The 27,519-nt window shown below is 39.6% G+C and overlaps 1 protein-coding gene across 2 annotated transcripts in view; it reads right to left on the bottom strand.

Annotated features, from left to right (window-relative positions):
• The window catches only part of osbpl1a (oxysterol binding protein-like 1A), a 33,922-nt gene extending 6,481 nt beyond the window's left edge, over positions 1–27,441 (bottom strand). For both annotated transcript variants that reach the window (XM_036586755.1, XM_036586756.1), the window contains exons 1-24: positions 27,084–27,441; positions 22,520–22,645; positions 22,274–22,359; positions 22,088–22,162; positions 20,783–20,894; positions 19,730–19,815; positions 18,928–19,072; positions 18,288–18,355; positions 17,424–17,468; positions 17,023–17,096; positions 16,457–16,520; positions 16,261–16,356; positions 16,007–16,129; positions 15,320–15,401; positions 13,200–13,306; positions 10,778–10,943; positions 8,140–8,329; positions 4,992–5,067; positions 4,473–4,607; positions 2,371–2,468; positions 1,827–2,009; positions 695–802; positions 366–455; positions 141–267 (exon numbers count right to left, since the gene is read on the bottom strand). In XM_036586755.1, coding sequence (XP_036442648.1) covers positions 141–267; positions 366–455; positions 695–802; positions 1,827–2,009; positions 2,371–2,468; positions 4,473–4,607; positions 4,992–5,067; positions 8,140–8,329; positions 10,778–10,943; positions 13,200–13,306; positions 15,320–15,401; positions 16,007–16,129; positions 16,261–16,356; positions 16,457–16,520; positions 17,023–17,096; positions 17,424–17,468; positions 18,288–18,355; positions 18,928–19,072; positions 19,730–19,815; positions 20,783–20,894; positions 22,088–22,162; positions 22,274–22,359; positions 22,520–22,643 — 2,460 coding nt within the window. In that variant the 5' untranslated portion in view covers positions 22,644–22,645; positions 27,084–27,441. The remainder of the gene's footprint in view (positions 1–140; positions 268–365; positions 456–694; positions 803–1,826; positions 2,010–2,370; positions 2,469–4,472; positions 4,608–4,991; positions 5,068–8,139; positions 8,330–10,777; positions 10,944–13,199; positions 13,307–15,319; positions 15,402–16,006; positions 16,130–16,260; positions 16,357–16,456; positions 16,521–17,022; positions 17,097–17,423; positions 17,469–18,287; positions 18,356–18,927; positions 19,073–19,729; positions 19,816–20,782; positions 20,895–22,087; positions 22,163–22,273; positions 22,360–22,519; positions 22,646–27,083) is intronic.
• Positions 27,442–27,519: the final 78 nt, after the last annotated feature.

The following is a 27,519-nucleotide window of genomic DNA, read 5'->3' as shown; positions in this document are numbered from 1 at the left end:
GGGGATTTTTTACCTTTGAACCCCCCAAACCCCGATCCTAACATTCTGAAATCAGTGCGGTTGAACCTTCACAATAGTGCAAAACATTATACCGATGCATTTTTACATTCCTCCTCCACTCAATATCAAGGAAACTACACCTGTTTGCTGCTTTTCTTCTCCTCTGCAGCCTTCTTATCATTCTTCTTGTGAGCTTCAAACGCTGCAGGGTCCACGGTGTACATGCACTCCGTCCACTTCCCATACAGCACGCACACTTTCTTTTTACTGCGTCAGAGACAGAAATAGATGGGCAAAAGCAATGGCAGGACAAGAGGATGATAATATACACATATAATACCAAATTAAACATAAAAAGCACTTACCTCTTGTCTAGGATGTAGCCTTCGACCTTGTGAAGTTCTTTGCCGAAAAGGCCGCAGGGTTTGAAGTTGAGGCAGCACCTCTCACCAGTCCTGTTGGAAACACAGAGCGTTCTAAAATCTAGTCATGTTGGTTCTATAACATACTACAGACATGGTATAGAGTGTTGTAGTTAATTAATAGCATTTATTCCACGTTTGCGTCAATATTAACTACTTAATAAGAAAGCGCTGTATATAATAGGAACAGGAATATAATCTATAGGTTATATTCCTATAGCTATAGAGTATGTGCAGATACATCAACGGCAGTGATTCCGTCTCTCCCCCACCTGTGGTTTATCACCTCCACATTGCCGTACTGCTCAATCCAAAGCTGTCCTACAATAATGTTGTGAACGCAACACGTCGGGTTTGTCCATGTATACGCCTCATTATACCTGGAAGAAGTAACACAATGGGTAGCAAAATCATTTGGGATGAGCCCAATAGACTTATAGCTGGTCAAAACTAACTCGCTGTCTACTTTTGGTGAGCAATATGGCAAAAATGAAACACAACACAAAGTCACGCAATGTTTATCACAATATTGAATTTTTGTGAGACAAAATGCACCAGCAAAACAGTGCCACATTTGTAAAAGGCTAAAAAAAAAACTGAGGAAAATATATATTTTTTTTATTTGCAAAAATAGACTATTTATGAAGGAATGAGAGGGGAAAAAATCAAACATTTAAAAAAATAAATGAATAAAATAAAGAGATGGGCAAAATGAGCTGACATCTAATCAGCTGCATATTACTACTCAGTTTACACAGTTATGATACTCTGGTTGTTGTTGTGTATTACAAACTCTATAATTGGTCTAAATCTGTTTTATGATACATGCAGTGTTCTAGAAGTGCTGATGATACCCACAATATACTCAGAAAAGCATAATATGACATAATTTATCATAATAATCTTCACTTCTAGTGTTTGTAGTTATACATGTTAGAAAAAACAGTTACATACAGTTGTATGCAAAAGTTTGAATACCCCAGTGAAAATGAACACACCCTCCACAGAGAACATGCTTAAATATGGCATTTTGGTGCAACTTTTTGTGCACAACTTCTATTTATTTGCTGAATTTCACATGTTGAAAAAGATTAAATATAAAAATGCGCCTTTACTTTTGCACACGCCACATTTTCTGTTTTTCCCAATATATCAAATTCAACAAATAAATAGTAATTTTGCATTAACATGTGCAGAACTGTGTTCTCTGTGAGGACAGAGTGTGTTGACTTATTTTCACTACAATCAACCAACAAAAAACGTAATTTGACCAGGGCGCCAAAACTTTTGCAAACATGAAGAACATGTGAAGACGACCTGAAAGCAAGAGCTTTTTCCCAGTTCTATTTGGATGGAGAGTGATAATTAAATCTATCATGACAATGTAGAGCTGTGCAGGCTTACTTGGGCAGCTCCAGAGTCATGGTGCCCTTCGGCTCAGCTTCCACACTTTTGCCCCAGAACTTCAGCTTAGGGTAGATCGAGCCATGGAAGACAAAGTCCTTCTGCAGGCCCTCTGCATGGAAAGCACTAACTGGAGGATGGTGGCTGACCTGCTCCGATATCAACCGGAAACCCAAATCCTCTCTGAAAAAATAAATAAATAAAAAAGTGTTACTGTAACGTTGTGATAAGGGCTGAGTGTGATTCAGTGCATTCAGAATTCAAAAGGAATCATCTCTCCCTGCCTTAAGCTCCAAACAGCATCCGCACAGTGAATACAAACCCATATACTCGACCGCTGCTCTGATGACTGACAGTAAATACAGAAATTACCATCCCATTTATGTCTCTAAGACACTCTTACAGTCAGCAAAGTGAAGGATACATTTGAGTAATATGCACTAAAATAATTTCTTCCTGGAAAGTATTTATGATATAGAGATCAAAGAGTCTGTGCAGTGTTTCTACCACAAACACAGGAGCGTGTGGTGTGTTTTAAGCTCACCTGACCAGTTCATAGGTCTCTCCCAGCAGTGGATTAAAGGGTTTGCCCGTCCTCTCCCACTGAGAGGCCACAGCAGACACTGCAAACGCTGCCACACACTAAAAACACACATATGCATCACTTCATCACTCCCTAACAAAACAGAGGCAGCATAATTTAAATGTGTCAGTGATTGTGAGAAACGATACAGCTGAATTACTTTCAGAAAGCTATCCAAAAACAAACAAAACCTCAAGCTCAGTCTTAGAAGTTGGTTGCCATTTCTGCTTCTTATGAATGGGAGAATTTAATAATGGTAGATCAGATATACTGATAGGTTTCATTCAATCCGTTCTGTTTCCACCAGATTTGAACTTTAAATTGAAATTTGACAAATTAAGTTCAAGACTTGACAACATTACAATAATGCTCTTATTGAGAACTGTATTTCCTGACTATCAACTATCTTTTAGGGATGGGCATGAGGGATACACTACCGTGCAATCCAGGAAAAGTCTACTCTAAGGCCAAATCCCATTTCACCCCTTCCCCCCACCACTCAGCCATTACACCTCTGTTTTGCACATTCACGCCTAGGGGTGGGGTGTCCCGTTTGCTGAGATAGAGAGGTAGGGCGAAGTGTTGGGGCTACATGGCCCTCCAAACGGAGGTTTTTCAGAGACACACTCCAAAAAAGTGTTATGAGAAAGAAAAACTGACAAGATGGCTGTGCGAGTGACCAAAGAAACCCACAAATGAGAGAATTTTCTCCATTAAAAAAAACGTTAACCATTGTACTTTAATGTGGTTTCAATGTGTTAGTAGCATGCTGACGTCTCAGTGGCTAGTTAAACTTCCTGTTACACCTCAAATGGTTACATTCTGGCACCTCAGGCGTCAGAACTGCTGCTGGTGGTGGTTCAAACAAGAAGCCGGTGAATATCTGACTTCAGCTTCACATCACTGAAGAATTAGTGGTGGGCGATAATAAATAATTGTTTAACCCCTCCTCTTTGAAGGCATATGATGCCCTAAATGTAACTAAAGCCCAGCACTGAGGAGCTGAACTTTACCCTCCTCTGCTATCACTGCAGACTGGCAGGGTCGCCTACAGAGCAGCGCTAGTAGCTGTTAATGAAGTAATGCTCTTCATTTGAGGATTGTTCCATTTTGTAGGGGGGGATTTCAACCTCTAGCCCTTTGTAACTCAGTTCCAAAGGGCAAGGTGACACTGGAAAATAAGGGGCAGGAGTAAAAATAAGAAATTATTACACATTGGTTTTGCATTGCCTGAGACGAAACAGAACAAAAACAATCCCAACAGGTCTCAGGGAATCTAACCAATCCCACTGCAGCTCTATTTCTGTGAATTGTTTCTTTGAGTAAAGCACATTATAAACACTGTGCATGTGACACTCTTCATTTTTAACTTCTGTTCACACTAACTCAGGGGTCTTTAGGTCCAGTCAGAGGAAATTTCCTCAAGCAAAGCTCCGGAACATCATAATGTCTAACTTGCATTATGACTCAGTACCATATACTGTAAACTTAAGTAGCCTAGTAGTTATATCAACATCTTATGTAGTCAACAAATGAATGTCAAATCAAATAAAGTACAATTCAGTGATATTTCAACAACATTTATTGTCAGTTATCTGTTTTTAGAGCATGTCAAGTGAAATAACTTCCCGCTGGCTCACTTTCTTCTCCGACTGCTGTTTCTCACCTCGTCCCTCCCCTGTTTGTGCGTCACTCACTAGAGTCTCAGTGCTCATCGTAATGCACATATCTGATTGGCTGAGTAGCATCACGTGTGATATATACAACGCATGTGACTGGTCTGTGAGTTTCCTGGGCCGGTAAACCGGTACCGTGATGACTAGAAATGATACGCCGATTAAAATAGGACCACCTCTTCTACATTAATTAATAATCCATAGTTTATCAGTTATAGGTCCAGGTCCGCATACGACAGCGTCCACCTATTAGTGACCTCCGCACTAACTGATTACACTTTTTTAACAGTACTAGCGCAAACTTACTGATCAGTACTACATATTCATCATTACTATCTGTTCATCAGATCTATATAGACCAGATCTGAAGGGCCCCGATTGTGTTACCTTCATTCTCTCAATGGAGTCTGAGGACTCGTTAGCTTGGTGGATGAGACTGGTGTGCTCCATGTACTCTGTAAGCCTCTGTAAGAAGCTCAGTGGCTCATTGAAGATGACCGGCATTGTAATCTTAGACAGCTCCTAGCAGGCAGAGAGAAAAGGTGTGGGTTAGGGTTAGAGTAGGGCTACTGCTGTCATACGGAGCATGCAAGGGGGTAATACACGTAACCCCAATGTCATGGAATCGAGGGGCAGTATCTGATTCCTAATCTGAAAGTCAGCGTAATGCTCTCCTAACTAAATGACTAAACATATTGATTACAGGGTTTCATACAAGTACTTTCACAGGGCTGATCAATCATTTGTGGAACAGATGAGGAATTTATAAGACAAATGGTTACTAAGGAATTACTCATTTAATTTCTCAGTATTTGAGAAACAAGCCACTTCCAGCTAACAGTGATTTTAAGAGTCGGGACTTTGAATGAAGAATTAGGCCAAAAATAGACTTTAATTTATTTTCACCATTCCGATGGACTTCCTCAGAATGCTCCAAATGCTGAAGTCGTTTCTAGAGAACATGGGGGCAGGCAAACTTGTTCTGGGGAAAGACCAAAAACAACACAACTGGTTAGGTCCTGTGGACTAATGACTGGATTAATATTATTCCCACAAAAGCCTGTATTAGTCCAGGATCAGGGATCACAAGGTAAGGCAGAACAACTGTAAAGTGTCTGTTAAAGGTGCTATTAAATAATAGATTTGAACAGAAAATGCATATAAGTATGCAAAACCCTCGTGTTGCCCTAGTTCTACCGCTCTCCACAGTTTAGGTCGAGCCCTAATCTAAAACTCCTGCTGCTGCAGGGTTGAAACTGCAAAGCATTAAGTCTTCAGCAGCAGGGTTAGGCCCACCTAGTATTTTCTAGTCTAGTCTAACTTAATTCTATTAAAATTGGAGTCAATGTGGTAACTGGCCTGACCAATCCAAGCACAGAGGCAAAGCTCGTCTAGACAGGAACTGTCACTCAGGTAATAGATGCTTTATATCTTATTCAAACCGGTTCTTGACCCCTATCGATTTCAGGCACGAGGTTTGAAAAGAAAGTTTAGCTTCATTAGATTTTCCTAATGATCCAGCAGAATCTCCAGTTGAAGCTGATGAGTCGAATAATGTGTTCCATTGATTTTTCAATAAATCTGCATAATTAAATGGCTAAGACATAAACAAAGACAGTCAGAGTGGTTTGATGAGAAATGCTCTGTTTTAGAGAAACTTACTGAGTCAGAATTGTGCATCCAGACATCAGTACCAGTTAACAGTTCAATGCCTCTAAAAGCTGCGTCACAGAAAGCCTACAACTTTTTTTTACTATTTTGCCATCATCAGCATTACATATAAAACCTCAGAAGACACAAGCAGGTTTACTGGTCATTCTGGATGGTAAATAAATTTGCTTTGTGAACATTGCGACCCCTGGTTTGTATCACCACTGGTGTAAATGACTTGTTTGGTTTCTCAATGACTGAATTATGAAGAAATTTTGGAAAAAGAAATGGGTGTAATTCCCCTCTGACAGAGAGAGTGTTTCTTAATACCACTGCTCTATTGCTGCCTTCAAGCGGTGTCAGAAACTGTGAAATACCAGTTTTCTCACTTGCAAGTTACACCCGAAAAGCTGACAAGGTCGAATTTACAACTACTAAACAACTAGGGTTTCTAGATGATACATGAGTTTACGAGATGTGAAGTATAACGCAACCTTTCACCTTTTCACAAGTGAAAAATACTAAATTTGCAGTGAATGTGAAAAAATATATACACTCAAAAAGATGGTTCCTCAAGGGTTCTTTAGTAAAGAAAATGGTTCTATATAGAACCATGAACACTCAAAGAACCCTCTGCATGATTTAAGGTTCTTTGCATCATGAAAGCGTTCTTCAGATTGATGGAGAAAGTGTTGTAGATGGTTCTAGATAGAACCGTTTTTGAAAAGGGTTCTATATAGCACCATAAAGGGTTCCACTATTGTTACAAGCCAAAGAATCCTTTTATTGGTAGTATATAGAGCCCTTGTTGCTATGTATCTATGAACGAGCACCCGAACCGAGTGAGGTCATGTTTACTAGTTAAGTGTCATCTATATACAACCTTCCGATGAGCACCTGAACGCAGCATAAGCTACGAAGCTTGTTTGCATCATTTCCTATATACAGCATGGAGGACATTAGAGTGTAACATTGTAAGGAAGCATGACCCTACAAACACTGGGGGATCAGGTTAAATCTATGCTAGGGCTACACAATCCACCATATGTTAAATCTTATCATGATATTGTCCTTTGCAATATTGAATGTGCAAAATGCTGCAATATGCAAATGAGCCCTCTTACCAATCACAATGTTTTTTTACATGTTTTATTGTGTTATGATTACACAATTGCACATGGATTATATATTTATGTAATTTGGCTGAACGATTAATCATTTTTATACCAAAATTGCAATGCAAAAAAGTGCCATTTCCAAAACACTTGAGCTGCAATTTTAATCATATCCCACATTATTCAACACTGTCTTAACATTTTAAGTGAGAATATTTAACCTAATGGAAATCTGGCACACTACATTCAGCGGTCAAGCCTCAAGCCTGAGAAAATGGATATGTTAATGTTCTTGGCAAAAAAAAGGCTTCTAGAAAATAATCACATTCAACCCCTTAACATTCCAGGTTTATTTCATACAAAGGATTATTATTCAGTAACTACAGGGACTTCAATGCAAACTAATGGAGCTATTCTTAGGTTACAGAAGTGTATAATAAGACTTTGGGCCCGCCGGCTGGCCCGTGGCTTGTTAGGAGGTTAAACCATAATCGCAATATTGCTCATTAAATTGTTCATCCTCACATGTATTCCAGCAAAAATAACTTACGTTGGTCAAAATAACGACCAACACATGTTTAATTTACTGCAAGGCATATAGCAAATCCTAACACTAGTATTTTGTCCATACTGTGTAGCCCTAGTCTGTGTCCGAGGGTCAACTGTAATCTATGTCCAGCTGACAATTAATTGACAACATTATTAAAGATACAAACTGCTAAGCTGTCCAAAGCTGTCCTGTTACATAAAAATAACCATGTGCAGCTATCTCAGTCAGTCGGAAATATAATTTTATCAGCCCCCCTGAGAAAGCCTTTTTCATCAAACACACACGGTCTGTCAGTCGACACACGGTATCTGAAAAGTTCAAATTACCAGCTATTGCGTTCGGCCATCTCATCAATCTTTAACTGTTTCACTGAGAGCTCCTCCTCTGCCTACTGCCATCTAAATTATTCACCACAAGATACGACCAAAAACAAAACACAGGACAGGAGAAACAATAAAACTTAGTGAAAACACTGTTACTTAGGGCATCAGGCACCAACTTCTAAACCAATAACTGCAATAACTAAGGTCCACATTTGCTCTAATGCCAAATGTTAGAATGACATTTAAAGGGATATTCTATATTGAGGGGAACTGTTGAGGACCATAACTGGAACATGTTAACATATACTGTATCCACCCACATACACTGCTGTAAAATGGCATATTACACTTTATGGCACTAATATGGAGGGATTTTACAGTATTAATGCAAGTGTGTATGTGTCACCAACACTCACCTGTGCTTCTTGACTCCATTGACTCTGGTCCCCTCATCTTCCTCCTCTTCATCACCCCGTCGCTCCTCCTGGGACATTCTCCCTCCGAAAGAACTGGGGACGCTACAGTATAGCTCGGATCTGATCTCGTCTCCGTCCTCAAGCGAGCAGCTGACCTCCAGGCCGCTGTGTGAATGCTCTGAGTCTGAGTCTGTGGAAGACACACAGAGGAAAGGCACAGATAAAGAGAGAACCTGCTACTGTACCAGGCTACCTGATGAAACCAGAGCAGGGGATCAGGTGGCCTTTAAAGGAGCCATTACACTAAGAGTTTAGCTGCATCACCTTGAGCGATAAGTATGAGTACACTCATTACGCTTATAGGGCCCAAATCAGTCCCAACCGCATAATCAGACTGAAAAGGGTTCTGACCATTTTTCATCTTTGATAACAGCACGTCTTTATCACCAGTCTCGGTCAGCTGACCAGTGGTTTCTAAGCAACAACGATAGTTGCTTTACTCTAAGCTACAGGAAGTACTTCTGGCTAAAGAATGTATATTTAAAAACATATATTTACATGCTCAGGGCTTTGTTATCTTACTTTGCAAAACTATTTAAAGGCCTCTGAAGTTGTGTCATCATTCTGTTGTCACCATCAAGCCCGTATTATGAACTGCAGGTCTAAGCTGATTTTCTCTATGAGAAATTTGAAGAGAAAACATATACTGGACAAAATATACCACAGGGTACAACAGAGGCGGTTTTCAATAACAGCATCCATCCAGCTTAGACACTGATTTCCTAGTATGGGCATGACATCAATTACAGAATGATCTACAACTTCAGAGGTCTATAGAACATTATAATACAGATGCTACAATCTGATTGGCTGAGCCACATTTGAAGCTGTTGTAAAACCCACAATACACGCACACCTATGACCGCCTCACATTACTGAATTGTGTATTATGGCGTCACAGCACGAAAAACCCTTGTGCTGTTAATGGAATAATATTTGACTCTCAAGCTGCTCGCATGGACCACCAAGTATAGTGATGAAGTACGAACCCGTTTTGTTTAAACTGAGGGGCTGGCAACTTATGTTCTTTACTAGAACTAGGCTGGTCAGCCAGCTAACAGGCTAAAAGATAGCTAACAGCCCAAACAACTCCATAATTAACATCGCAGGCTTGAGTTAAAGTACTGATTAACTGTAAAACAGCAGTACAAAAGTCTAAAAATGTAATCTACAGTCAAATACTGCATCTCATATCATGTATGGATGTGGCTGGGTTGCAATGATTATTTCTATAATAATATATGCTATATTTGCACCGTTCGGGTGCAGGATCAAGTAATTCAATTTCTACGTAGTGCACTATGTAGGGAGCAGGGAGCCATTTGAGATTCAGAAGAGGAGGCCCGCCGCTGGATTGGTGCTAAATAACACTCACAGTGGTGATTTGGTGACCAAAAAGTACTTATAAAGTGAAAGGATTTGCATTAAGCAGTACTGTGTAATCACATGTTCATTGTTTTAAGACAAAAAGTTAAAAAATTCCTGAAATGACCGAAATATACTCTTCTTCGTGACGTGCCTAAGAACACCCTTCCCATGATAAGACTGTGGTAATGCACAGCCTCTCAAGGCTTATTGCTTTATTATGCAACAAGGTCATGTGTTATTGCAAATAAAATGATGGCTGTGATGATCTCAAAGAACCTTTTGCATGATGAAAGGGTTCTTTGCATTGTGAAAGGGTTCTTCAGATTGATGGTGAATGTGCTGTAGATGGTTCTATATAGAACCTTTTTGAAAAAAGCACCAAAAGGATTCTTATTATTACAAGCTTGACATTGTAATAATAGAAGAACCTTTTAACATTGTAACAATAGAAGACATCATAACAATAGAAGAACCCATCCTCCATCAATCTGAAGACCACTTTCACAATGCAAAGAACTCTTTAATCATGCAAAGTGTTGTTGGTTCTATATAGAACCATTTACTAAAGAACCCTTGAAGAACCATCATTTTTAAGAGTGCAGCATATAGTAAAAAAATCAACAAAAGACAAATGGACATCAGGGTTATTGTTACTTATTTATATTACATCTACTGTCCTCTTACTGTTTAATAACAGCATAAATAAATGTCAAGGAGTCCTGTCCTGGCTTCACCCCAGCACCACCCTCTAACCCAGGATTATGCCCACCTGCCAGTTTCCAGAATCCAGATTAAGTCCAGAAAAAAAATTCCAAAGGTGACCATTGACATTAAAATTTAATTTAACTCTACAAGGCTTAATCTGTGTCCAGGAAATGGACTCTTAAGCTGTTTTCGCAGATATGGATTAAACTTTGCCTTGGACTAAACTGCAGCAGCAACAGTGAATCACCACTGGAAATTCTTTTTGATCTGGACTTGGGCTTAGTCCAAAAAGCTGTTCCCTAGGATACATACAGGCCTTGCCATTTCTGTCGTCTTATATTTGCGTTAATCTTGTGCTTATCTAACTGTCAAATTACTTTATTTGACCCCTTTACAGAAGACCCCACCGATTATTTTTCATGATGCATGAAACTAGAGGTGGAGTCAGCATATGGACTATGCTGATAATACTGAGTCAGATAAAGGAAGGAGTTTGAGCACTAACCAGAGACAGCATCATAGAAGTCATCCTCGCTGACCACAGCACTGCGAGGGGAGGAGCCTCGAACCACAGACTGCTCCAGCTCGTGGTGCTCTGTCGCCAGAGTCTGCAGAGCCTCCGACAGTATCTTATTCTTCTCTACTTCCTGCTCCAGTTTCAGACTGCACACCTGCACAATAACACATGTAAAAACACCATCAGTAAAGCCTGTGGAGGATTAACATTTCTGCCATGAGCACGATTATTTTAACACACTGTGTCTAAATATTAAGAGTGTTTCATATTCAGTACTGTGCAAAAGTTAGAGACCACCTTTCATTTATTTAATCACCAGTCAGGCAACTTGTTCAGTTTTCAACATCAACACAAAAAGCAGAAAATATTAATTCAGCAGAAAAGTACACAGAAGCCTCAATAACTAAATATAATACCGAAGTTTTCAATATTTAGTGTGGTCACTTTTGTCTTTATCAGAGCTTCCACTCTTTTCAGGAGACTCGCTCAGCAGGGATGTTTTTCCACACTTCCAAAGTTCAGTCTTAAAAGTTGGTTGCACTTTCTGCTTCTCACAATTCAAATTATCCCAAACACATGCAGTGATGTTGAGGTCTGGACTCTGGGGTGGTCAGTCTATTGTTCTAAGAACACCAGCAGCTATTTCCTTTTCTCAGTAAGGGCTTCTTGACAATGGAGCTTGATTTTCTCCTCTCTCAAAGATGAAAGCTTTAAGTGCTGTTTATCTGATGGGGGCAGTTTTGATGTCTACCAGGCCTTGCACAGTTGTTAGGAGTCCTATCAGTTATTTTTAAACTCCTTTTCCGCTTCCTTTTGCAAGTGTATTATCTTCTATCTAATCTTCTCAGAAATATCTCCTGAAAATGAATCACTTATACTTAATAGATCCTTTAAAATAAATGAAGTGTCGTCTCTGACTTTTTTCCAAAGTACTGCACGTATAATGTAAGTACATTCCTCAATTACTTTATATAATGTTGATGATTTCTCTAGTTTTCACCCATATGCTCATTACGAAACATGATCCCTTGGATATCATGTGACCGCAAAAACACAATAACAGCCCTGACAGACTGCCAACACTGTCAGTAGTACTAACACAGGGCTGAAAACATCAATCTATGTCAACTACTATGAAACTAACACCACGGGTAATGAGAGTACACACATTAATACTATGTAAGTCAAGGAAGTGACATTCTAGAGCCATTGACGAGCCTACAGTGCACCTGAGAAATCTGGACTGGTCAGGGAAAACATTTATCATAACAGAGAAATTCAAGACCATTTCTGAGACGTTCCTTCCAGACCAAACAACTACAAATGCAAACAGATGCCCTTTATCTTTTTCCTGAGGTCCACTTGTGTGGTTTCATGCACCAAAAATAGTTATAATTCATTTTTACATGACCATTTCTAACGTCTCTTTATCCAGCAGAATGAAACATTTTATGAAATGGTTACAGATAAGCTGTCTAATGCAGGAGACCTTTTTTTAAGATTTTGATCTAAAATACATTTTTAAAAATCTATTCACAGTGAAGAGGTTCAGGAGTGTTGTGAGGCAAAATAGTCCCCAAAGAAAATGTATTTTTTCAGATTTACCACTAATTTACCATCATCAACATTATACATAACAATGCAGAGGACGTGTGGATGCTTTGGATAGTAAATAAAATGACTGTATTTGTGTTGGAGATATGGTGACCTCTGGTTCCTATCACCACCACTGTAAAGAGATCTGAGCCTGTGAGTTTCTCTACAGTGAACCATTTCACACCAAACCACTCTGAATGACTTTGTTTTCATTTCAGTGCTTGAATTATGCAGAAACTTTGTAAAATCTGTGGACTTCCCATCTAAGGCTTTCCAGATGAGGCCTCTTATAACAAAAAGCATTAAGAGATGCTAATCATGCTAACGAACAACATTAGCATTAGCATTTTGTCCACTGTTCGGTTTAACAGTACACTTAAAAAGATGGTTCTTCGAGAGTTCTTTAGTACACAGTCAAAGAACCATCTGCATGCTTAAAGGGTTCTTTGCATTGTGACAGCATTTGTCAGATTGAGGAAGAATGTGTTGTATATGGTTCTATATAGCACCTTTTTGAAAAGGGTTCTATGTAGCAACTAAAAGGGTTCTCCTTTTGTTACGATGTCTATTGTTACGACGTCAAGCTTGCAAGAATAGAAGAACCCTTTTTAAAAAGATTCTATATAGAACCATCTACAGCGCATTCTCCATCAATCTGAAGAATCCTTTCACCATGCAAAGAACCTTTTAAGCATGCACACTGTTCTTTGAGTGTTCATAGTTCTATATAGAACCATTTTCTTTACTAAAGAACCCTTGAAGAACCATTATTTTTAGGCATGTAGGCTTCTGTGTAGTGATGCATGATCCATACCCCCTGCTGTTTGGAGAACAGGTCCAGGCACTGATGGAGAGCTGAACAGGTCTCCCTGGATGCCTCACACACTTCCCTCAGCTTCTGCAGCGCGGCAGCTGGAAGGCCTGCACACACACACACACACACACACACACACACACACACACACAGATACATACACACACTGCAGCGTGATACTGAAGGAGGCACAGGTTTGATCTCAGGTGAGGCTGCTGCAATTGTGGACTTGACAAAGGTGCTTAGTAGGGATGAGATAATTGATGATTTTAATGACATACGCTGGTATAAGAACCAATAATCATGATACTTAAAATTGTAATAATTGTAATAACTGTTTACTGGAGATGATACAACACCACTTTTTCTCCTGGAAACCGGTTCACACAGCAGCCCTTCTAGTGAACTAGCATGTTAAAGTTTTAAACCAGTTAAATGATGCTGCAGCCTGAAGAGCTATAAGGCTATTCTACATATCTAATACTGTATCACTTATTTTTAGATGCACATTACGCACTACAGCTCAAATTTAGGAGCACCACATTTTTTTCTGTGGTGGTAAATTAGCTCTTGGTGACCAGTACCTATTATTCACAGTCCACATTTAACACGATAAATTGGTTATTAGTCAATGAATTCACATCGATAATCAAATATCCTAATTCTTGTTTTTAGCATACCCTGGTGATATTACTGAAAACTGTATTTTTGGTCACTGACTAAAGGTGTAACAATGTACTTGGGCCCAATCCCATTTCACCCCTTGCCCCTACCACTTAACCCTTACTCCGTTTTGCACGTTCACTCCTAGGGGTAGGGTGTCCCGATTCTTGTTGAGATAGAGGGGTAGGGCGAAGTGTTAGAGCTATATGGCCCTCCAAACAGAGGTTTTTCAGAGGCACACTCCAAACAGAGTTTTATGAGAAAAAAAAGAAAAAACAGCAAGATGGCTGCGCGAGCGACCAAAGAAACCCACAAATGTATTTTCTCTGTTAAAAATTACGATAACCACTGTTTTATCTTAGTTTGATGTTGTTTCAATGTATTATGGCCCTTTTTTCATTACAAGCATAATAATCGCCAGTAGTTTGCTGATGTCTCGGTCGCTAGATTTCCTATTCCACCTTAAATGGTGCAGCAGTTACATTTTGGCACCTCAGGCATCACAACTGCTGCACCATTTAAGGTGGAACGGGAAAATTTGAAAAAGAAGCTGGCGAATATCTGACTTCAGCTTCATATCACGAAGAATTAGGGGTGGGCGATAATAAATAATTGTCGCAACCCCCCCCTTGAAGGCATTTGATGTCCTAAATGTAACTAAAGCCCAGCAGTGAGGAGCTGAACTTTACCCTCCTCTGCTATCACTGCAGACTGGCAGGGTCGCCTACAGAGCAGCGCTAGTAGCTGTTAATGAAGTAATGCCCTTTTTAATTTGAGGGTCCCATTTCATAGGGAAGATTTCAACAACTACCCCTTGTAACTCAGTTCCAAAGGGCAAAGCGACACTCGAAAACAAGGGTAGGGGTAAAAATAAGAAATGGGATTGGGCCCTAGTCCACGACTTGATTCACAATACTTGTGCACTTGTCTTGTCATGATATTCTGAATTCAAATAAAAAATAGTGATGATCAGCTACTACATCACTAAGGCTATGAGGCAGGAGGAGTGCTGGAGCGAGTAGGTGATCAGTGTTGATCATTTGCAAACTTTGGTGCAGCAATGCAACAGCATTAGCTGTAATAGTTATTGGTCCATTCTCTACAGTGCACATTGTCATAGCTGTATGTTTCATTATTACAATATCACAGCACAATGTTTCCTCCTTAATCACGCAAAAAACTGTCCCATCCCTAAAGCTTAGCCTCAAGTTGGTCCAGTGGATTGTGCCTCTTGTTAGCTAATGTGGACCACTGTGGCAAATCATAAAGCAATCCCATCCCCTTCACTGCAGCACTCTGTCTTCTTGTCACCACATTAGTTGAGCCCTACTGAACAGAGGAAAGTTAAATCTTGAATTCTCTACCTGCCCCTTATTATTAGCCTGAGCCACTCATCAAAACCAAGAATCTTTTTATGCAAACAACAATTTTAGAAGCAAAACTGCTGCTGTTCTCACGTTCAGCAAGTCCATCCTCTTTCACCACTGAGAGGAAAGCCAACACTTCAGTCTCCAACTTCCCGTGGCACGTCTGAGCCCGCTGTGGAAGGAAGAGCAGCGAAAAAAGGAGAAGAAAAGCCAGAGAGAGAAAAAGAAATTGAAAGAGAGAAACATCTAGTCACCATTACCACTTTCTAAATCTGAGTAATGTGGTGAAAAATGAGAAGTTACAGAGTAAACCTCTGGTGGATGGCAGAAGTACAGTAGTGCGTCTGCACTGCATTAGCCATTTGATTTGGAACATGATTACACAAGATATGGATAGAAGATGTACAAGATGTCTATATGTGCAGGTATAGATTTGCTAGATTGAAGTTACAGTAAGATCAGAGTGAGTCTGTTTGAGGCGTGGATGTGGTGTGGATTGTCCATGGAGATCGTCATGATGATGTTTCGGACTGTAGTGTATGTTGAGTAAGAATTACTGAATAAAACATGTTTAATGCTATATTATTAACACCACCTTCACTGGAGAGAGAAAAACCTGTTTTCCAAGTCAGCTGTTCTTTTCAAAAACTGCTTATGTCCAAAATTGTTACAAATAGATATACAGTGTTTTGGAATTAAACTCCATTTGCAACCTCCTAAATGCAAACACGGATAGTAAAAAAGCAGATAATGAGAGATAAACTGCTCCTTCCTCACCTGCAGCGAGTCAGTCAGCTCGCCCGGTGACATCAGCTCATCCTCATCTTCCTCACTGGCCAGCTCCTGCGAGCAGTAATGTGTGCTGAAGGCTGAGTGCTCCTCTATAGCGTCCAGCCATTTCTGCAAAGACACAAACCCGTCATGCTCATGATAATCGATCACAGACCGGCACTTCTCTCTAAATATTTAAACCATGGTGTCCGAACATTTCCTCTATTCTCTACTGTGAAAATAATACAAAGTGCACTCACTTTTCTGGCGGCTTCAGGGTCACTCTTAGGAGAAACTTTAAAATGATGGACACTGTCATCGAAGCACTTTACTGTAAAATAGCACTTCTCTTTTGTCTGCACAGGAAGTAAAACTGCATGTTAGGACACTGAATATTTAAATAATACAGGAGATGTGGATAATTATTAGATTTTCTTTATTAATTATCAATCTTACACTACACTGGGCTTGGGTTAGAGGTTTGCAGCCTTGCCTCTGAGTGCTGGAAGCTGCATATGACCTGAGACAGAAGAACGGAGAACATTAACACCTCAGTATTAAGAAACAGTAGAATGAACACATCTGTCATCACATAAACGTCCTGCATCTACTGGAACCATAATGACTGCTGCAGAGTAAGGTAGATGTGACTATTTCCATTTGTATTCAGAAACAATGTTCACACTTATAGGTGCCATATTTGAGTGATGCCATAGAAGAACCACATTCGGTTCCCTAAAGAATCTTCCAAAGGACGGTTCTTCTTTAGAGAATCATTTCTGTTAATGAGATGTGCAAGTGTGACGAACATCCACGTATTGTAAGGGTTCTGGGTAGAACCCTAAAACCTTTACATTATGTGAAGCTTTTAAAAGGTTCCCCACACACACAAACACTGTTCTTTAGGGAACCAAAAGTGGTTCTTCTGTTTTTTTTTCTAGCACTTTTTCAAAGTCTGCATTTGCGTCTGCAAACTGTGAGGCATGCTTGAATTTGAAAAGTGGGGCTTCTAGAAAACTTACTGTTTAGAGTACCATGATAGGACTCCATCTTGAAGAACCACCCAGTAGAAACGCCATCCAAAGAACCTGGTGCTCTGAAACAGGTACAGTGAACAGAATTGGAGACATTGTTTAAAGAGCTTTAGCTGTATTTGTTAGAGGAAGTGATTCAGCTGCATTGGTTTTGTAATGTCAATGTCAATGAAATGAAAATCAGTTATAAAAATATTTAATAACGTAAGCACTAATTGGCCAAAACAAAATTATCATGCTGTATTTCCAAATGTAAAATTTCACCACTTCCAATTCTGAATCATATCGAATCATGGTGAATTGAGATTTCACTGAATCATTTTCCAATAAAACATAAGTCAATCAAATATTAAGAGGTCAGAGATTTTGACCCATGATCTCCAACATACCTTCCATAGAGGACCCTCAAACGTCTGAACGTAGCGTCTCAAACCCTGAAAATGAAAGAGAACGCTGTAGTGCTTCTTTAGACAGCGAGAAAAACATCAGGCACCTACAGCAAATCTTGTGAAATATGTATTAAATTCACACTACAATGTGTATATAATGTGTATATATTGCTAATCTATAAAAAAGCATTCTAAAGTTAAATGTACAGGTGAAGAAGCAGTGTGTTATTTCAACTACTAAACGTAGAGGTGTAAAAATGCATTAATTCATCACGATGTATCACTCTATCGGTGACAATTCAACTGCATTGATCTTGAAATGTATGAGTCATTATAAATCATTATAATAATATTCAATAAAAAATAACAGAATAGAAAATGGAACGTATTGGCCAAAATAAAAGTCTATTTTCAAATGTAAAAAAAGCATGGTGCATTGTTTTTATTGTCCATATTTCACTACTGTGTAAATGCAGTCTCCAGTCACGCAGTGCATTCTAAAAATAATTTTGAATCATACCAAAATATTCCAATTGAATTATGGTGAAATTTCATGTTACACTGAACTGTTTCTCAAAAAATCATAATCAAATTACTGAAAGGTCATATCTGTTTAGGCCCCTACTAAAACTAACTAAATAATTGCCTGTATACATCACAAAATTTTATTATGGAAAACCACTTTTTCTGTTTTGCCTGTTTTGAAATCACTGTTTCTATGATGTCACGAAAACCAACACATTTACACATAGCCACCTATTCAGCCTACAGCAGTTTAGCTCCTCCCATTCAAGTTATAAGGAGTGTTTCGGCCCAAAGCACTTTATGTATGCATGCTGTGGTGAGGATGTCCAGTGAACTCACTTTCATTACATTGCCCTCTAGGATCTGCCTCACCTCAGGGTCCTTCGCCAGGTCAAACACAGTCTGACCTGAAAATAAGCCACAGAGAAAACAATGAACAAGACATTATCCAATGGGCAAGTTGCTAGATCTCGTGAGCTAGAAGAGTGAGCAAATAAAATATTGCACTATAACTTTGATGCAATCTCCTTTCTTCTTTTTTTCACTTTATATATTTTAGTTTCACTTTTAATAGTCACTGTACAACATACAGGTTTGTCATCTAGCAGCATTTTATGGACATTTTCAATGCAGAACGAAAAACAAGTTATATGGCTCCAAAAGTAACAACATTAATAAATAACAAATGCATAGTTCAGTGGCTCCGATTTTCATTAACTATAACAAGCCGACCCATGACAAAAAATTATTAGAATTTATATTTAACCCCTTAAATGGCCCCTTAAAAGTTTTATTACACACTTCTATAACATAAGAATATCTCAGTGAGTTGCACTGAAGTCCCTCTAGTCACTGAATAATAAAACTTAGTAAGTTATAAGCCTGAGATTTTAAGGGCTTAAATAGAATATACTGAAAACACATACGAACATATTTCATTTTCACAGAGGAGGTAATCTGTGGGTTGGCTCTGCATTACCATTCTTGTTCTTGATGTTGGGGCTGGCTCCTTTCTGGAGCAGTTTAACTGCACACTGTTTCTGACCCCTGTAAGCAGCGCAGTGTAGAGGCGTGTTCCCTAGAAGATCCGTGCAGTTAATGTTGGGAGGTTTTTCTCTGTTCAGCTACAAAAGACAGAATAAAATCACGCAAGATATCAGACAAGCTTAAATGGGCATAAATAGCATCTAACAACGTATATATATACATATATATATATATATATATATATATATATATATATATATATACACATATATATATATATATATATATATATATATATATACTTAAATGTGTGTGTGTGTGTGTATCCACTTTTGTCATTTTTCAGTTTTAGATGAGGTTTTGTTCTGACAACAACGACAAACATATATATATGTATATATATATATATATATATATATATATATATATATATATATATATATATATATATATATATTTTCACAACAGAGGCATGTTCTTTGGTGGGTCACTCTGAGAGCACAGCTATTTGACATTTGCAACTAGGAAAGTAAACCACAGAAAAGTGCTGGAAAGCAACATAAACACTGTTCACCCAGCAGGAATGCAAGGCTTGGAGAAGTAGATTAACAGCCTGCTTTAGACAAGCATTATCCATAAACAGCTTACACCGAGGGAGGAAATAATAATACCGCTGTGGCACAGGCTATACGTGATTCAGACTGCTGCTCCATGTCTCTACAAACATTCACTGCTGTTTACGGTCAATCCATAGCAACAAGCCCTAAAAGAAGGTCAGTCCTGAGGTGCTGTACCAGTTTCAGGAGAGTGGTTGTGGCTCCCTCTCGCGCTGCTTCCAAAAGCCGCTCCTCCAGCTTCCTCTCCTCAGTCCGCTCAGCAGCTGGGAAGAGAAAAACAACCACAAGTTACATCACTGAGAAACCAATCCAGAAGGCACGGCCTTTAGGTCTTCAGTGGAACAACACAAGCGTCATGCATCAAAATCATGTGAACATTCACAGCTGTGGTACCCAATTCACACCTCACAAGACTGACCTCCAAATCATGAAACAACACACTAACACACATCACTGTAATGTGAGGCATTCCTTAAAGGAATGACTTGGCAAAAAATCTCATTTCCACATTATTACACTTACCCCAGATGCAGCTGATCAGCCAGAACATGTTTGGTGTCCAAATTCTGCTTCGTTAGGTTAGCACCAGAGCTAAGATGCTAATGTAGCTAACAAACACCGTGAGACAATAGACACACAAATCTTCCCTGTAATTACATCACCTAAACTTCTCTCATAGGTCCAGTTTGAGCAGGTCCAGAGAAATTTTAGGGATGTAAGTTATTTACAGAAAAGATTTGGGTGACTATTGACTTCTAGTGTTCTAGTGCTAACTTCTACTTCTAGTCAGCAACGTTAGCCCCATAGCTCCAGCACTAAACTAAAGAAGCAAAATTTTGACACCACACATCTTGGCTGATCGACTTTATCTGGGGTAAGGGGAAAACTACGGAGCCCCGCTGGTGACATCCTGTATAAATAAAAATAATGCGTGGCCACGCCTTATTAATGCGTGGGAACGAGATCCTAATGCGTGGCCACGACTTAGTAAGGCGTGGGAACGAGATCCTAATGCGTGGCCACGACTTAGTAAGGCGTGGGAACGAGATCACGGCATTGATAAGGCGTGGCCATGACTTAATCATCTCATTCCCACGCCTTACTAAGTTGTGGCCACGCATTATTTTTATTTATACAGGATGTCACCAGCAGGGCTCCGTAGAAAACTGTACACATTTGATCGTAACGTTCCTTTAATGTACTCTAAATGTGAGAAGTCTTCATGCTCACCCTCTAACATGCTTCTGATCTCCTCATTGCGGGTAACGTCTTTCGGAATCTGTGCTGTCCCGTTGATGACTGAAGGACATGCATCGTACCGAAGAAGCAACATGACTACTTCCTACACAGAGTGATTAAAACGGCTGTCAATAACACGACACAATGGAGATTATGAGAATGAGAGACAATAGAGTTTTGGAGTGTTGCACACAGCAACTGTAAAGAATGCTAAGAATGAAACCCACACTGAGACACTGACTGTAGGATAATGTGTGACGAGCTTGAAAACACAGTTTAAGAAACACCAAAGTCCCACAATAATGAAAAGTTTTCAGCTATATTTCGGTTTTCTTTGCATTTTTTCAATCATCCCCTCATCAAAGTGTTAATTATGGACAAGACTAGTGAAATTCTCACCGTGTTCCTTGATGGTCAACTTAAAGAACTGAAAGCTTACAGGAGCGCAGGCCATTTGGAGTGGGCACTGGTTATGACAAAGTCAGGGGGTCCTATTTTAACTTTGGAGGATGAGCACACATGACTTTCTAAACGTTTCCCATATGATGCTGTGCTGATAATAACATCTCTTGGAGGACGCTTTACTATATTACTATAACATTCAGTGCTGCAGTCTTACAGCTATGGGTGATCTTCAAATTACTGGAGGAGCTTCTCTCTCCTCAGTTCACAATTTAACTATTTATTGCAAAGGAATTTTATGCTTGTTGTGTGTTGATTTAGTTATGAAATACTGTTTCTAAAACTGGGCGGCACGGTGGCGCAGTGGGTAGCGCTGTCGCCTCACAGCAAGAAGGGCCTGGGTTCGATTCCCGGCCAGGCGACCAGAGTCATTTCTGTGTGGAGTTTGCATGTTCTCCCCGTGTCTGTGTGGGTTTCCTCCGGGTTCTCCGGTTTCCTCCCACAGTCCAAAGACATGCAGTCAGGCTGACTGGACATGCTAAAATTGCCCCTAGGTGTGTGTGTGTGAATGTGTATGTCTGTCTGTCTGCCCTGCGATGGACTGGCGACCTGTCCAGGGTGTATCCTGCCTTCCGCCCAATGACAGCTGGGATGGGCTCCAGCACCGCGACCCAGAAGGATAAGCGGTTTAGATGATGTATGTATATGTATGTTTCTAAAAATAAACATATTCACCTGTTTAAAACTCCAAATCCTCTCAAAAACTGCAGAGCTGATCAAACTGCCTTTTAAAACATCCCAAAATGAGTCTGAACTGGGCTTAAGCTCTATAAGTACTCAATCCAAACACTACAGTGCTCATCAAGACTGGAAATAAAGACTGTGTTAATGTACCTTCCTTCCTGTAAAGGCTGCTTTATGGAGCGGCGTGTCTCCTACATTGTTTGTCAGATTTCCGTCTGCTCCAGCCTGACCAAAGGAATGGAACAGTAGTTTTAGAATTACATCACTCAACAGTTCATTCTGACGTATTTCCAAAGACTTAGCATTTGTTCAGCTTTCAAACTGAGTGACATTTACCTTCAACAGCTCCTCCACCACATCCCTGTGCCCAAAGTAACAGGCCAGATGAAGAGCAGTCCACCCAAAATTGGATTTGCTCTTTCCTGCAACAACAATAAGCAGTTAATCGTGTAAACTTGACACACCTAAACAATTTTTGAGACAGATATGATCTCAGATTAGATATAGAAAAATGAGATGTTTGCTAAAAACAGTGTGATCACATTATACATGCAAAACTCTTAAAAACAGAAGGCATAATACCTTTACAGTTGATGTCAAATTTAGCTTCTTCCTTTATTTTGGACATCAGGAGCCTCTGGATCCCCTGAAGGTTCCCATTTCTGGCATCCCGGAGGAATTGCTCCTCAGGGTCCAGCTCCTCCATTACTTTAAGAACAAGAAAAGAGATACAGTGCAGTTTAGTAGGTGTGGCCAATATGAGGATATGTTATCGTGATTGTTAGGGATGCGCTGATATTGGAATTGCGGGCTGATAACCATATTCGATATGTTTCGTGTACAGAATGTAAAGAATGCCCTCACCGAAAGCCAGTGACCTCCAGAAACGATGGTTGAAAGACACAATTTCAAAAACACCAAAGATCCTCAATAAAGTAAAGTTTTCATTTCAGTTTGGTTTCCATCTTTTCGAATAACGCCCTCATATCAAAGTGTTATTTACGGACAAGACTGGTGTGATTCTCACTGTGTGTCTTGACTTGACTAAGCAGATAACATTTAATGTGAAAATGTCTTACAGTATTAGGATATTCGTTTGCCATATCGTCCACAGGCAATTTCAGACAATGTCTAAAAACATATGATCCATCAAAATCAGCACATAGATGGTATAGGAGGTTGAGGATGGGGAAGAAATGCATTGTTAAGATGTGTTACGTTAGTCAGCAGCACAAGATCTTCCATGTGATAGAAAGTAACAGGATATTACAGCAGCGACATTTATTCGTTTCTGTCTTTTTCCCTGCTCAATCATTACAGCTCTAACTCTCAGAATCGTCCTCATAGTAAGCAATACTGCGAACACCGCTCTCATTTCTGCAAAGAAATCAGGAGGGAGGCACAGAAACCACTGTCTTGTGACTTCCTTGCTCTGACGAGGAAATAAAAATGCTGCTGTGATCATTCTCAGGCACAAGGCAGCAGCGCACATGATGCTGCTTTAATGTTAGCAGGCATTTTCCCAAACAAGCTAACAATAGACCAATCAGATGCCAATGATAACTGCCAGGAAAGACTGTTCACTAAACCAATTTATACCACTTTTTCATTACTATTTAATATTTTTACTATATTACACCACTGCAATACTGCTTCATCTTTCTACCAGTGAAGGAGGAAAATAACATATCATTAATGTATTGATTTAAATCCAAAAAAGCCTGGAGTGAGCACCAAGCCTTTCCAAATTATGGAATTCATGCCATACAGTGTCTTGCAATGTCCAACCTCACTGTCCAGGAAACAATATCATCTCAGAGCAATGGATTGAGCAGTGGAGTCAACCTCTCATTTCAGGAAAGCCCGTTTAAAATGAAAGCCAGACATTTTCTTCCAGCAAATGTGTAAACAGAGATGTGACAAGGCAGGATCTACTGCTTTTTATCTTCCTCAACAACGAGCACTGCCTAACAGACCGGCTCTCCGCAAGACTAAAGTGAAACTGTGACTAATCAAATGAGATCTTGGGACATGCAGAGACGATGGATACTCCCGCCTAACCCTGGGCTCTTTACTAGGCCTTTCACGATCATGAAATGTTGGCTGACGATTAAGTGCCACATAAATAATTGCAATTAATTCATTTAACTTGATTTGACTTTTTTGTTAACTGTAACTAAAGTACAAGCATAAAGAAGACAAACTGCCTGATTGCTTCCTAGCTGCTGAAACTAGACCCTGTTTCAATACTTTCTGCACTCACCAACTTCGACTCACCACTCGTTTGTGTGTCACACCTGTTACACTAGTGGCCCTTAGCTCCAGTGTAGGGTAATGTTAATGCTAAGCATACAAAGACACATTAGACAATTATATGCTCCCTTTATAACTTTGTGGCAGCAGTTTGAAGAACAGCCTTCCCTGGTCCAGCATGACTGAGCGCCTGTGCACAAAGCGAGCTCCATAAAAACATGGTCTGATAAGTTTGGTGCGGAGGAACTCCAGTGGCCTGCACAGAGTTCTGACCTCAACCACACTGAACACCTTTAGGATGAATTGGAACGGTGGTTGTAAGCCAGGCCCTCTCGCCCAACATCAGTGCCTGACCTCACAAATGCTCTTTTGACTGAATAGACACAAATTCCCACAGACACACCCAAGTCTTGGTGAAAGCTTTCCCAGAAGACTGGAGGTTGTTATAGCAGCAAAATGGGGGCCAACTCTATATTAATGCCCATGCTTTTGGACTGGGATGTCCAACAAGCTCCTATAGGTGTGATGGTCAGGTGTCCACATACTTTTGGCCATGCTCTGTCTGTCTGAGGGAAATGTGTCAGATCACAATGATTTCTGAGCATGTTCTGCTGCTGAAGTCGACACTTGTGTTCCCTCGGTCAGTCACCCCTCAGAGGGCTCATTCAGCACACTTCACTTGAGCTTATATAGTAATGGAACAGCCCTTAAGATGGCACCAGGGATTCCCTCAAGGGGAAATGAAGAGGCCAAGTAGACGAGGGTTTGTTACAACCGGTATTGAAACGGGCAACAGGTTGCAATCAGTTAAAATGACTGCGATCATGTGATTATGTAATAATATAAAATATCATATCCAAAATATTTAGGCTCTGGTTAATTTGTAAACAGATCAAAGAAGCCAGCAGCATCCCACAGCCATCAGGCCATAAGGGCAATTAAACTATATCACCACCCGATCTATAATGCCTGTGTGTCTCTGTTCCAAGCTGGCTAAAAACCATGTTACTAGCACACTAATCTCATAAAGCTCTCTTTGTGTGAGAAGCCGGAATGTTTGTGGGCTGCATTCCAAGTGAGAACTTGAAGGGATCTATAAAGAGTAGACGGCCCAGGCAAAACCAGGCCTACACCACACACGGATCTGGAGAGAAATGAAAGGCATGCGGTACGAATACAATGTTATACACTATGATAAAGTACAAAGATCGAGGCTACAATATGAATACAAACTACCTGCCCTTTTTCATTCATGCTTTGCTAATGTACTGTCTGATAATAACCCCTGGGCCGACTTAGAGAGGTGCCTTCATCGTGCTCCATAAGATTATCCCCAGCCTAAACACAACCTCCTCCCTACTTTCTCACTAATACAGTGAAGTTGTTTGCCTTGGTATACATTGGACTGGCTGCCTACTTTTGTAAACACTCAGTTTGGTTCTCGTGATGCCTAAGAATGTTACTTCACCATTATTGTGACAAAGACGTTTTCAAAATATCCTGTTTCAAAACAAGGGCCCGTATCAGCCAAGTTGTTCTCACTTCTTTTAATCAAAAAAATCAGTGTGTTGATGTAGAACACACTGTTAAGGTTTCTGGACATTCCTCCGCCCATACAGTCCACATATGGAGACTAAGCCGCATAAACAGTCCATTTTAAGTTCATTGTTTTTGCGTGTCATGAAAACCATCACAATAACATTTACATTTAGTCACCTATCCATATTAAAGTTACAGGGAGCATTTCGAGACCGACTGCAGTTTGAATACAAGGCTAATTAGAACAGAGCTCATTTGCATGTATCAGTCTCAAAGGCACAGTAATAAAAACAGCCAGTTTAATTCTAAGGGATAAAGAGATTTAGGAAAACGGTAATATAAAAATTAAGTACAATCTGAATTATGATTATGATATTACAAATGTTGGTAAATAAAACCGCACAAACGTTGAAAGTCTACTTTAGTAAGAACTGTAGGATATGAGCCCATTAACAGCCAGGCTGCTGATACCGTGTCTAGATTGAACCAGTAATGGTTAAAGCATTGAGCATGTGTAGTGATATCTGTATGATCACAATAAATCAGGCACTGTCAGTTATCAACAATTTTCCTTAGTCTAGAATACTTATATAGCTTTGCCAGGAAAATTGACATTTAAAGGGGAAGTTCACCAATTTCCAAAATTTCTGCATAATTAAACGTTTAAGATGTAATGAGTGGTTTGAAGTTTAACGCCTCTAAAAGCTACTATTCGTGTTGCAGACATTGTGACCCCTGGTTCGTCTCACCACCACTGTAAAAAAAACTTTTAACATCAAACATTTTAATATTTCATCATTAATATTATTGTCTGTGTTGCTTTGTGTTTTATTTTTTTCTTACCCTATTTAGATGATTTATTTATTTATTTTTATTACTAACATGCCTAATAGTTTTATTAGTATTTTTTTATTTGTTAATCTTCTTTGTCTTATGTACTGTTTTAGTTTTTTTTTTAGTCTTATGTTGATCTTATTATCTTTGTTATACATTTACTATCATAAATTTATATTAACTCTTTTCAATCCCGTGTGGTGGTTTAAATAAAGGCTGATTGAGTGACTGATCAAACCACTCGATTCAATTATACACCAACTTTTTAAATTTGGTGGAATTCCCCTTTTACGAATACAAGTACTGCTGTAAACTATATCAAGTCTTTTTTTTTATCCCTTAAACGTAGAAAATTTATTCTGTTCCAGCTCTAAACACATCTGAGCATGGTAATCTTATTTTTAATACATTTATTTTTGAAAACCCTACAGCCTAAATCAATGAAGGACTAGGGCAGTTGGGATTAAATCCACTGAGGAACCAAACATGCTGTTTCTATATTCGTACACTGGCGACTTACCGGCTCTGAGGTCTAACACATCGCTCTGGACTCCGTCTGAAAGTGTATCATGACAGATGAAGATGAAAAATTAACAATGACATGATCTTTTCTTTCCTCAAGCTGGAGATCAGAGATCAGAAAAAGCATGTGGTTTTCTGAGCGCTGCACTCGCGCAATAATCCGACATGCACGGACGACATTCAGGTACCGAGGCTCTCTGCAAACAAGTGTCACATCCCGCTCGCATTACTGCGCAAATAGAAGCAAAACACCAAATTAAACTCAACAATACAGCCCAACATCACAGCCCAATAGCAGCTCCAGCCACCTCCCAGCTGACCAGACACAACACGGGACAAAACGTCCTTCCGCACTGTGCAAAAAAACGGTCATAATAAAAGCTGACCTGAAAATCAAACACGGAAAGCCACAAAGATCCAGCATAGAAAGTTTG

This window comes from Colossoma macropomum, unplaced genomic scaffold, assembly GCF_904425465.1.
Source record: "Colossoma macropomum unplaced genomic scaffold, Colossoma_macropomum, whole genome shotgun sequence".
NCBI lineage: Eukaryota > Metazoa > Chordata > Actinopteri > Characiformes > Serrasalmidae > Colossoma > Colossoma macropomum.
Note: the sequence above shows the minus strand (reverse complement) of the source record. Positions and strands in the feature narration are given on the sequence as shown.